We start from the raw sequence: 11,197 nt of genomic DNA, 5'->3' as shown, positions 1-11,197 counted from the left end.
GTACCACTCCCTGGCTCCCCCCAAAGCTCCCCAAACCGCTGTTTCGGAGCCCCAGAGCTCCCCACGTGGGTGTTTCTGAGCCCAAAATCTTCCTAAACGGGTGTTTCGGAGCCCCAAAGCTCCCCAAACCGCTGTTTCGGAGCCCCAAAGCTCCCTGTATCGGTGCTTCCCAGCCCCAAAGCTCCTTAAGTGGGAGTTCTGGAGCCCCAGAGCTCCATAAATGGGTGTTTTGTATCCCTAAAGCTCCCCGAATCAGTCTTTCTGAGCCCAAAACCTCCCTCAATGGGTGTTTCTCAGCCCAAAAGCTCCCCAAACCGGTGCTTCGGAGCCGAAAAGCCCCCCAGGGGAAGGGGCTATGGCGGGAGGAGATGCAGCTTAGGCATCATTACGCCCCTTCTCCGCTCAAATCCCACGCCTGCTTGGTGTAGAGAGACCCCCAGGATGTCCTTCCACATCCTCTTCCCACACCCAAGCGGTGGGCACTCGCTCCGAGGCATCCGGGTCTTCCTGAAGTACCTCAGAGTAACCAAGGGGTCTTCGACAGGGCGGGAGGTGACGACGCCGGGGACACGCAACCTCTGGGAATGTCGGCCAAGAGCCAACCGAAGTGGATGTCAGTGGTGGAGCAGGTGAAGACGGGGAAGGGGGACGGTGGCAGGAGGACGCGGTGGGGACCCACTGCCTCTTTTCCAACAGCTTCTGGCCCAGCTCGTATCTGTTTGGTGGACCATCACCCACCACAAGACACGATGACCCTGCAGTTTGTTGCTGTGCTGTCAGAATTTTATGACCTCGACAAAAGACTCAAGATCCGCGTTGTCTTCTACAAACAGCCCGGTCTCTGCGAAGAATTCGCCAACATGGAGAAGAAAAGGTAAAAAAACGATGGTTGAATTTACGCCGAGGAGGTGTTTCTGCTGCAGTTCTCCTTTGGGAGATTCAGCTCTGGGCTGAAGGACCTCGCTGCAGGTTCCTACAGAGGTTGGAGGTGAACCCCCAAACGGAGCCATCCCGGTGGAGTCATAGCACTTGGTGATGGCTCCTCCAATCTCCTCATCACTCGTGGAGCTGCCATTTTGGCTGGGGCCAGGATCTTTCAGCCCCATGCGAGGATCCGTGCTGGGCTGGTTGCTTTAATTAGTCCCCTGGCTGATGAACCCGGCTGTGGATTTCTCCCTGACGTTTTGAAGGCCAACGATGTCTCTTTGGATGAACCAGAGCTTGACCATCAAGGTCAACCCCAAGCCAACGAGCTCTTCTTCCTCTTCCAGAGACAGCGTGATCACGGGCAGCGCCAGGATCCCCCTTTCTTACCTGCAACGAGGACTCATCTTTTATAAATACGCCCTCGTTAACACTTTCAGCCGAGAGAGAGAGTGTGAATTAGAGCACATTTCTTTAGAGAACTCCAACAGCCCAGAGTCATGGAAGTACAGAAATGCTCAATTATATCGTGTCGTGAATATACCCAAAACGGAGATCAAAGCAGACGGTAAGCGCTGTTGCTTACCCCAAAGTCATGACTGGCCACGATGGTGATGGCCGTAGGCTGGCCTACCTTTCACCCTGGCTTATTTTGGGAGCTTTCAAGCCGCGGGTTTACCAGCTGCTCATACAAATCAGCTTTTTTCCCTCATAATAAAACTCACGGCTGGCACCCAAGCCATAGCACCCAAATGCTGTCTGGGAAATGGGTGGCGCTTCTCGGGCTATAGAAACGCGCCGGTGGTTTCGTGCTTTCGGGGCTCAGCCGAGCTTGGTGTCTACATTTTGTTCCCAAACTCTTCCTTTTTCCCCAGGAACGTGGACTTTCTTTGAACACATCGAATGCAGTTTCCCCGGCATCAGCACTGACATTTGGAAAGCTTTATCCAAAAAGGGGCCTGGGTGCACGATCCAGATGGAGTACCTGGTGAATGATTTCTTTGCTCACACTACCTCCTGGAATTCCCTTGAGGATGCAGAGAGGAAACTGGATCGGTATGAGGAGAGCATCAAAGTCTGTCTCGGGGATGCCGAGAAGGGAGAAGACTTTGAGATCGTCTACAGTTGGGATGAGGAAGCGGTAAGCGTCCACCAAAACCTCTGGGGACCTGGCAAAGTGATGTCCCTCGTTTTGGGGGATGGCTTGGACATCGGAGGGGTGAAGCTAAGAGCCTTCTCCTGCCCGGTGTATTTAGCACGTAGGACCTTCCTGGATGGACGTGTGGCACCGGGAAGAAATAATTTCTCCCTAGGGAGGTGCCACGCAAAGGTGCCCCCAGGCAGCAGCATCTTTCACCTCCCACCCTCCTCCCTGGACCAGGCCGTTCTCAGACAAAAAACATCTTGTCCAGCCTGGTGAAACACCCTCTCCTTACTCCTGTTGTCCAGGTGAGAGGCAATATTGGAACCCTCGTACAGGCGATCATCAAGCGCCTGAAGACCGAGAAACATGAACTTCCTGAGCTCCTGTTCGCCTTCCACACCTCGTTTCGCTATCACATCCCCCTCCCGCCGGCATCCATCGCCATCGAGTTCTTCGAAGACAAATACAAAGAACTGAGAGGAAAAAGGTAATTTAGATTTGTCAACCTGCTCGCTTGGAGCAACGACACCTTTAGAGGTCCGGGGCTCAGCTCAGTTGTCCCCACATGTCACTTTGGGTGCCATGTGCTACCCCAAGGGGTCTTTGAGGGTGCATAAACCCGAGTTGGTGGCTTCCAGCCTGGTGAGCCTATCTTGGGTACCCCGGGCACCTTGAAGAGCATTCAACCGTCTCTGATACTGTTGTCCCGTCGAGGTGTCTCGATCCGAGCTCTTTCCAGGCAGCTGCCTGCAGGCAGGATGAATCCTATTGCACGTTGTGGGAAAAGACTCAGTCCCATGCTGACACACCTCTCTTACCGGCATCCCAGAGGTTGGTTATGGGAAGTTTGACTTTTTTGGCTTTTTTTTGCAGCAAATACTTCCCGTCTCTGAAGAAAATGTGTCTCAGGACCACTGACGGCACCTTGTGGATCTGGTTGGTCCCGCTGCTCTACGCGATCAAGGAGAAGACAGAGGACCCCTTTCTCCCACACGAACCTCCTTCAGAAGCCTTCATACAGCTGAGGGGGGACGAAGAGAAGCAAAGGTGGGTCTGAAAGGCTGAGGTAGGATCGGATGAACTGTCGTGCTCTTCAAAGCACTTTTCATTCCTTCTGCATGGTGGCTTCTCAAGGAGCTGCCCCTTCTCCTCAGTATGCTGTGTCCCCTGCCCTGGGGGGTGTTGAAGGAGCACTGGTGGACCTCAAGGGGAGGATAGAGCCAGGTGCCGTGCGGTCTCATCCAGACAGCTGGATGGGAGCAGTCCTGGGGAGAGAATGGGCGGGGACATCTTCCGCTAGATCAGGTTGCTCAAAGCCCTGTCCAACCCGACCTTGCCCAGCACCAACGATGGGGCAGATGTCCCTGTGCATGGCAGGGGGGGTTGGACTAGATGGTCTTTCAAGGCCACTTCCAACTCAATCCCAACCCAACTCATTCTGCGATCTTCGACTAGATCATGTTCCTCAAAGCCCCGTCCGACCTGACCTTGAACACTTCCAATGATGGGGTACCCACAGCGTCTCGGGGCAACCCGTTCCAGTGTCTCACCACCCTCATCATTCAGCATTTCTTCCTTAAGTCCGGTCTAAATCCAGCCTCTTTCAGTTTAAAACCGTTGCCCCGACGCAGGTGCAGGACCTCGCACTTGGCCTTGTTGAACTTCACGAGGTTGGCACGGGCTCACTCCTCCAGCCTGTCAAGATCAACTTGAACCTTGAGTTTTGTCCTAATGACCTTAAAGCGGGTAAATTTCCAAAAACTCCTGCTTTGCCGTGTAGAGTCACTCGCTGTCAAACCCCAGCTCCTCCTTCCAGCCCCCAGCCACCATGGCTGTAGGTCACCACTGTGTCATGGTGCCATCTCAAATGCTACCAACGTACCTCCCGGTCCTCCAAAGTCCATCTGATGTTCTTGACCTGCTTTCCTAGGAAAGTCCTGAAGATGATAGACAGTCACAAGACCTTGATTAGAAGATGTGCTCCGCTGGCAAAGAAGGTGGTGGAGATGGTGGCCTTGAGGAACTTCACCAGGAACCCTTTGCCTGACATTTGGCTTCCACTCCAGCTCCTCTTGGACACCTTGTACAGGCGCATCTTGCACATCAGTACAGCCTCATCCCAAGTGCCTGTAAGGACAACTGACTGGCGGAAGCCCTTCTTCTGCTCTGCAGGGAGTGGTGGGGCTGTTTAAACGTGGGCCAGAACGTGTCCTTGGTTCCTACAGAGATTTTCAGCAGGCCTGAAGGACTTAATTGTAGAAACACAGGGTTAGAGCTGAATCCTGGGACCAGAAGAAAGGAAATCCCTTTAATCTTGCCAGAAAACTTCACGCTTTAGTGTTGACACGTGGAAGCTCCTCCGCTGCGGTAGCAGAAGCCTTCTCACATTTGTCCTCAATGTCTTTCTGTCCTCTTTTCAGGAAGACGATTTGAACGTGGCTTTGGAAATCATCGCCACCAGGATGGACTCCTGGTTCAAGGACTTGTGAGTGGGGACTTCTTGAGAGGAGAGGTGCTGGGGCACCTCCATAAAGGGTCTGGGGAGGGAGGGAGGCAGGGAGCGAGCCCTGGCTGAGCAGAAGGAGGGTGGCTGCTGTGGTTTGCCCATTATATTTTTGATTTTTAACCCCACCGTGGCTGGAGAGCATGGAGACCCACAAGGGTTGTGTCCTATGAACCTGCCCACGTCTCCCAGCTGCAGACGGTGGCTGTGGTCAGGTAGCAACTGTGAAAGCAACCGCAAGAAGCGTTTGGTCCTTTCCCGCAGCCGCAGGTGCCCGTCGGGGTCTTCAAAGCAACCGCTGAAGCCCATGAATGAGCACGAGGTCTTGCAGTGTCTGAACTTGGTGTACCTCTTGCTCAAGCGTTTCTTGGAGGAGCCGATGAAATCGGTGTCCCTCAGCTCCATGATGATAACGCTGCGGATACTTGGGATGTTTGTCAGCAAAGAGGATTTGCTACAAGGGAACAAGGTGAGAACAAGGTCCGTGGCTTCTGTCACGGGGGCTTAGCCTCCTGTTTGTAGCCACGGAGAGCCCAGAGCTTCTGGCTCACTCTTCTATTCTTTGATTTCTCAAGGAATTCCAACAGTTTACTTCAGCGGAAAGGTTTCAAGAGTTTTCATGTTTGACCATGCCGTGGCTCGAGAGATACTTTCACAGGGCGCCCACGGACGAGAAATCCTTCCTGAAGAACATTGAGGTGAGTGACGAGACCCAGAGACCAACACGAGCCACAACCCTGCGTAGATCTGGGTGTTCCTCAAGGTCCAGCTGATGGGTTTGGCTCTTCCTCCGTAGACGTGGCAGCAGCTGCTTTCAGTGAAGGTTCTCTGTGCGGGGTGGTCCAAGGAGTGGCAGGGCTTGATCCACAACATGTTTGAGAAGTGGCTGAAGAAGGTGAGTCGTGGAGACGTGGCAGCTGGTGGGAGATGATGCTCCTGGTCTTCGCCATGTTCAGTTTTGCCTCGGTCACCATTTTGGTGGTGGAACTCGAGCAGGCTGGTAAGGACCCAGCAAGCAGCTGCCTCTGAAGTGTTTCCTTGCTGTAGGTTAATGACCAATACCTCGTGGACTTCTACCGGGCTTTCCTGAAGATGGAGAAGCACTGTGACGCAGAGTTGGAGAGCTGCTTTACAAATTGCGTCATCCAGTGGATCAGAGCCCTCGACAAAAGCGGGGTAGGAGACCTGCCACCCCTCCTTGGGCTGCTGGAGGCCTCTACATCCCACTTTGTTGACGCTTTTACTGATCTGTGCTGGGTTAAGAGGGTGGGGAAAGGTCTTTCTGAAACAGCCGCGAGTCCACAAAGCCCCTAAAGAGGAGAAATTTCTTGTCCTTCCAGGAATCCATGCTAAAATCCATGATACCCGTGGTCCTCAAGACGAGCAAACCAGCTGCTGGGACGGTGCTTTCCATTCTTGTGGAGAAAAATGTGTTCGGAGATGAAGAGGCTGGGAAGCGTCCACACGTTTGATGAGAGCACCGGCCCTGTTCTTGCAAACCTGCTTAACACTCCCGGAGTCTGTGATCATCTCATTTCTGCTGTCCGTGAGTGCCCCCTGAGGGCTTTTCTTGGGAGAAGCTCCTGGTTTGTAGGTGAGCTAGACAGGAAGACGAGGTCTTTTCAGAGAGACCTTCCAATTTTGTTGGCAACACAAAATGAGAGGGGGGAAAAAATAATCTTCCACGCTAGGAAATGAAGCTTCATTCCAGGAATGGAGAAACATCTGGGTTTCATTCCAGGAATCTCGATTGCTTTATCCCGTCGCAACGCTGCTTCATTGCGCACTCGGTGAGCATGGGGCTTGTTGTTGAGGGGAAGGACGTGAGGGAGCCAGAGCGCGTCCACGCGAAGACAGTCAAGTGTTAGAACACGAGAGAGATGGTGGAATTACCACGCTTGGAGGGTTTCCGTGGTTGGACAAAGCCTGGTTTGAGGCCAGTGTTGGCCCTTCTTTGATCAGGAGATGGAGGAGAGGATAACTCGTGGCTGTTGCTCCCTGCTACGACTTCTGGCACCATCAAAAAGTCTCTGGGCTTGTTGTCTCCATAGCTGCCCTTCCCGTAGTAGCTGTTGGCTGCGGTGGGATCGTCCATTCGCCTCCTCTTGGCCAGAACAAAGCCACCCAGCATCCTCTTCCATACCCCAGTCCCTCATGGAAGCCCTCCACATCCACTGGAGCCGGCTGCCCAACCTCAGATGCAGTCTCCTAGATGGTCCCTATGGTTTGTTTCAGGCAGGGGGCGCTGCCTGGGTTTCCCAAAGGAAATTTGGGATTTGTCCGAGATGCTGGTTTTGATGGTTGAGCTAGAAAGCAACGACCCATCTGTTCTCCACGCCAGTGGGGTGACGGATCCCCATGAACTGGAAGCTGCTGGTTCTTCCCGAGGATCTGGCTTCAAAAGAAGTAGAGGAGAGAACTTGCCGGCTGTCTTTCACCAAACTTCATTTATTTTACAGAAGAATCGAAGAGCAAATTTCAAGTTCAGCTCAGCGACGGCGAGAAAATCCTCCTTTCCTGGGTGTACGCACTCTCCAGCTTCGTGGGACATCGCATTCTCTCGGGAGACATTCCCTGCAGTATCCTCTCTGAGATCTTAAAGCATAAGGAGCTGTTTCAGAAGATACTGTGCACCTGTGGTAAGTTTGGAATTTCCTACCTGGATGTGTTTTCATAGTTACGTAGCCAACAAGAGATACATGTACTGGATAATTATCTAAAATGCAAAGAAAACTAAAACTTACCTGGAATGGCAGTCCAAAAACAGAAGTAGAAACACAACAGTTGGTCACCGAGGCAATTTTAAGCCATTTGAGAAGCAGGAAGAAGTGAAAATGCTGGGTTATTTAATGCAGTTAAAGTTTTGGAATGTTAGTGGAATTTATTTCCAGAATTGCGGTGGTGTAGCTTCCTGGTTACACGCCTTGCCTTCAGGCCCATCGCAAACTCCATCTATATTCGATTAAAACCCAGAGGAAAGGGGGCAAGCCCTCCAAATTCTGGTCCGAGAATAACTTTGTCGATATTTTTGGTGGTTTTTGGCAGCCGTGCTGCTTTGGGAAGAGGCTGCAGGCTTTCTGCAAATTGAAACCATCATCTTTTTTTTTTTTTTTTTTTTGATGGCAAGGGTTATGTTCCCTGCAGCTCTTCTCTTTCGAAGGAGTTCTCCTTCATGTCTGGGTCTTTTTTTCCAGATTCCTCTTTCTCCAAGTGTATAACAGAAGTGCTGGATGTCAGGAAGCAGGAGTTTGAGGAACTGGAAGAGCAGAAGAAGCAAAGATGCTCTTTCCTGCACCTGTGCCGTGGCATAGAGGACATGATAAAAGGTACCAGTTGTGGTACCAGTGGTGGAGCTTCTTTTGTGGTTCTTGACTGGGGAGATGCCTCCTAAAATATGGAGTCTCACAGTGGGTGGGAGGGAAACACGAACAGGGAACCCGTTGACTTCAGGGCTCGTCTTTGTTGGTGGAGAGACACATGACGTGAGTTCCTTCTTGTTGTTCCCACCGGGTTTAGTGGACAGAAGTACCGTGGAGAAAAGCATCATGGACAGCGAAAGTTTTAAGGATCAGATGTCGGTGAAGAAGTTCTCCATCGATGGCAAGAGTGAAATGGAATCGCACATCCTCACTGATTAGAGCGACATGATGCAAAAACTTTACGTCGTGGAGGGAAGCCACTGTTTCCGCAAGCTGTGGAAGATGAGAGCAGAGCAAACCAAAGCCACAATACCTGAAGCTCAGGTTTTTGCTGTAGAAGATGTTCAAGAAAAAATTTATAAGCCAGCTATCGCTGACTTTCAGAAAACCTACCTGTCCCTCAAAGACTTCTCCATCACCCTTGGGACTGTGCAGAGCCAGTTTGAGAAGCTGCTGGGAGAGAAGGATCAGCTCCTGGAGGAGTTTAAAATCATGGAGGACAGCGAAGGGCCAAGGGGTGGAAAAGCTTGCTGGATCGCAGGTGCTGTGGAGAGGATTGAAAACTACCTGACCCTCTCTAAAGTGGTGAACACTGCCAAGGTGATCGATGCTCTGAGACAGATGCTTCGGCTGGAGGGGGATTTCCAGATTCTCAGTGACCTGACGAAATACGTACGCAGGGGACGTGTGGGCATCTGCGTTGGTTGCTCTTGGGGAAAAAATCCATGTAGACAGGTCCATGTGGTAGCTTATAATTAAATCCTATTAGGTGTGATTCCTTCCTCCTTAATTCAACTTGTGTGATAAGCTGAAGGAATTACTTCCAGCTGCCTCTTCCTATTCATCATGGAGGCCTACAGGGATGAATCCAAGAGCAGACTTGGGTTGGAGGCCAAGATCTCATCTTGTTTGGGGAGGAGGAGGTAGAACTGAGCTTCTTTCCTTCTCTTCCCAACAGAACATCTTGGTTTTTTTTTTCTTCCCCCCCACCCCCCAGGAAGAGCAGGAATTCAAGAAGAAGCGTCTTGATTTTATGACCCAAGACTTAATGAAGGTGAAAGAAAGTTTGAGCGACATTCCCCAGGGAGTCTTGGACTTTTTGAGGGAACTTCTGGAATGTGCAAAGAAAGGTTTTACCTCCTGGATCAAGACCATAATAAAAGGTGAGCTAGAAGGAAGGAAGTCACCAGATACAGCAACAGAAGGAGACCACTTAGTCCTTGTCTGTCCCTGCATCCAACACAGTGTTACATGAATCAGAGCAGAGAAATTCCTCAACTGTGTCTCTTATTTTTCTTTTTTCTTTATTTTTTCCCCCAGACAAGACGGAAATCCCTGTATTTATGGAGCTGGCATCGATTTCTGCAGGAGAAAATGACATGGATATCAACAGAGTGAAGTTCTTCCGTGATGCCATGGCTGCCTCTGCCCCCACCGTATTAGACCTGAGTCCCACAGCTGGGTTTGACCAGTTCTCTGCAGCTCTGTCTCTCATCAGAGAAGCCATCGTGAAAGACAGCAAGCTTCCCAAGAAGCTGGTGAGTCTTGAAGTCCCACGTCCAAAAGTCACTTGGACACTTGCTGTGAGGCCAAGTTGCTCACATGTACGTGTCTGATGCCATTTAAGATGATTTCCCCAGGACATCCATGTGGCCATGGCAGATGTGACTCAGGACCCGGGCAAAGGCAGTGCTCTTTTTTTTGGAGCGGAAGCCTGGTGGAACATCTCAAATGACCTTACGGGTGTGGGCAACTGGAGGAGACCCAGTAGGTGTTGTGAATAGGAGGAAACGAGTTCAGGAGTCTACAGTTTAGGATCACGGAATAGTTGAGGTTGGAAGGGACCTCTGGAGAACATCTTGTCTAAGCCACACCCTCGAAGCAGGGTTACCTACAGCGCAGGTAGCTCAGGACCATGTCCAATTGGGTTTTGAGCACCTCCAAGGCTGGAAGACTCCGGAACCTGTTTCAGGATTTGATAGAAAAGCTTTTCTACTGTTTAACAGAATCCTTTGTGTTTTGTGCCCCAGGCTGTCACCGAGCCTTATGCTCTGCTGTCCACCAAAACTAGAGCAGAGAACAAGAGCAGCACCACATGCCAATGCTCTGGGGTGTTAGGATAGGTCCAACTCTGGGGCTGTCTCTCCTCAGAAGCCGTGGGAAACCCCATCCTCAGAAGAAATGGTCCCAGAAACCCCACCCACATCAAATTTGGGGCGGAGGAGTGGTGCTCAGCATCCTTCCAGCTGGTTACTGGGTTTCCCTTCGGTTCTTCTTTTGCAGAAAGTTTCCTGTGACAACAGGGAGTGGATACAGATGGTTCACGACTCTCATAGCTCTGTGGAGCCTTCTTCGATCTCTCAAGCCAGAAGCATCAACAGCAATGGGATTTTTACCATCTTGGCACCTGTGAAATTCAAGGTAAAGGGTCTCCAGGACTGTTTCTTGTCCAGTTGTGTTTTCTAATGCTATTGGGAGAAAAGATCTTCCTTGAAATCAACTTCCGATGAGCATGCCAGGTTGCCAATAGATCTCCAGTTGGGTTTGCAACTAGTACCACCAGTTTTCTCTTAAACCTTGAGTATTTTCAGTGGAAAACGCGCTTTTCTTCCTCCCAAAGGAAGTGGTACAAGACACGTAGAGTCCTGATGTGCAGCATTTCAACTCAAAGGCATGTAAAAGGCCATGTGGTGATGTTGGTTGTCTTTGCTTTCCAGGCTATGCTTGAGGACTGTGTCTCTTTGCGACTGCTGAATGATAGTGAGGAGAGCACATCTCCAGCAGACCAGAAGGCCAAGAAATACAGCTTGTCTCAGCTCACGGAGCTCCAGAACAAGCTTATGTTGATTGCCACCAAGGTTGAGCAGGGCAGAGAGGAGGCAAACCGTTTCTTGGAGGTAAGTCACAGCGCAGCACCAACATCTGCCTGAAAAACGGTGGCTGTTGGGCTTGGGATTTTGCTGGAAAGATTTCTGGGAAACTCATCCATGACCTGCAGTTCTGGCCTTTCAGGAGCAGAGGTCTTGCTTTAGGGTGACATCCACTTCCCAAGCCTCAGCAGTGGGATTTGCTTGCCTAAGCATTGGTCTTCACTTGTGGTGCCCAACAGCCCATCCAAGACCTTTCATACTTCACTATGGAGGGACTCATAGAATGGTTTGGGTTGGAAAGGAGATTTGAAGAGCATCTAGTCCAACCCCCCTGCCA

The 11,197-nt window shown here is 51.1% G+C and overlaps 3 protein-coding genes across 3 annotated transcripts in view; 2 read left to right on the top strand and 1 right to left on the bottom strand.

Annotated features, from left to right (window-relative positions):
- The window catches only part of PSMC4 (proteasome (prosome, macropain) 26S subunit, ATPase, 4), a gene marked incomplete at its 3' end in the record, with an annotated part of 14,060 nt that extends 5,945 nt beyond the window's left edge, over positions 1 to 8,115 (bottom strand). Inside the window, exon 1 of the mRNA XM_009324285.1 lies at positions 7,914 to 8,115. Within this exon, the coding sequence (XP_009322560.1) occupies positions 7,914 to 8,115 (202 nt within the window). The remainder of the gene's footprint in view (positions 1 to 7,913) is intronic.
- On the top strand, positions 750 to 9,344 carry LOC103917173. Its single transcript, XM_009324281.1, has 17 exons — positions 750 to 874; positions 1,272 to 1,492; positions 1,800 to 2,065; positions 2,374 to 2,555; positions 2,942 to 3,115; positions 3,999 to 4,191; positions 4,489 to 4,553; positions 4,836 to 5,040; positions 5,147 to 5,269; positions 5,368 to 5,466; positions 5,619 to 5,747; positions 5,912 to 6,117; positions 7,031 to 7,210; positions 7,766 to 7,897; positions 8,088 to 8,662; positions 8,988 to 9,153; positions 9,311 to 9,344. The coding sequence occupies exons 1-12, from the start codon at positions 750 to 752 to the stop codon at positions 6,041 to 6,043; spliced, it is 1,914 nt and encodes a 637-aa protein (XP_009322556.1). The 3' UTR covers positions 6,044 to 6,117; positions 7,031 to 7,210; positions 7,766 to 7,897; positions 8,088 to 8,662; positions 8,988 to 9,153; positions 9,311 to 9,344.
- LOC103917175 (E3 ubiquitin-protein ligase RNF213-like) overlaps positions 8,216 to 11,197 on the top strand; it is a 5,600-nt gene continuing 2,618 nt past the window's right edge. The window contains exons 1-5 of the mRNA XM_009324284.1: positions 8,216 to 8,662; positions 8,988 to 9,153; positions 9,311 to 9,528; positions 10,274 to 10,411; positions 10,708 to 10,887. Of these exons, the coding sequence (XP_009322559.1) occupies positions 8,216 to 8,662; positions 8,988 to 9,153; positions 9,311 to 9,528; positions 10,274 to 10,411; positions 10,708 to 10,887 (1,149 nt within the window). The remainder of the gene's footprint in view (positions 8,663 to 8,987; positions 9,154 to 9,310; positions 9,529 to 10,273; positions 10,412 to 10,707; positions 10,888 to 11,197) is intronic.

The sequence above is a fragment of the Pygoscelis adeliae genome, unplaced genomic scaffold, assembly GCF_000699105.1.
Source record: "Pygoscelis adeliae isolate BGI_AS28 unplaced genomic scaffold, ASM69910v1 Scaffold885, whole genome shotgun sequence".
Classification (NCBI taxonomy): Eukaryota; Metazoa; Chordata; class Aves; order Sphenisciformes; family Spheniscidae; genus Pygoscelis; species Pygoscelis adeliae.
The sequence above is the reverse complement of the archived record's forward strand: the minus strand, read 5'-3'. Positions and strand labels throughout refer to the sequence as shown.

Bases quoted from the DNA above. Each gene is read 5' to 3' on its own strand.
- LOC103917173 (XM_009324281.1), top strand. From the start codon at position 750: ATGACCCTGCAGTTTGTTGCTGTGCTGTCAGAATTTTATGACCTCGAC. The intron at 4,554-4,835 runs GTGAGTGGGGAC...CCTTTCCCGCAG, and splicing joins GACTCCTGGTTCAAGGACTT to CCGCAGGTGCCCGTCGGGGT. The intron at 5,041-5,146 runs GTGAGAACAAGG...TGATTTCTCAAG, and splicing joins ATTTGCTACAAGGGAACAAG to GAATTCCAACAGTTTACTTC.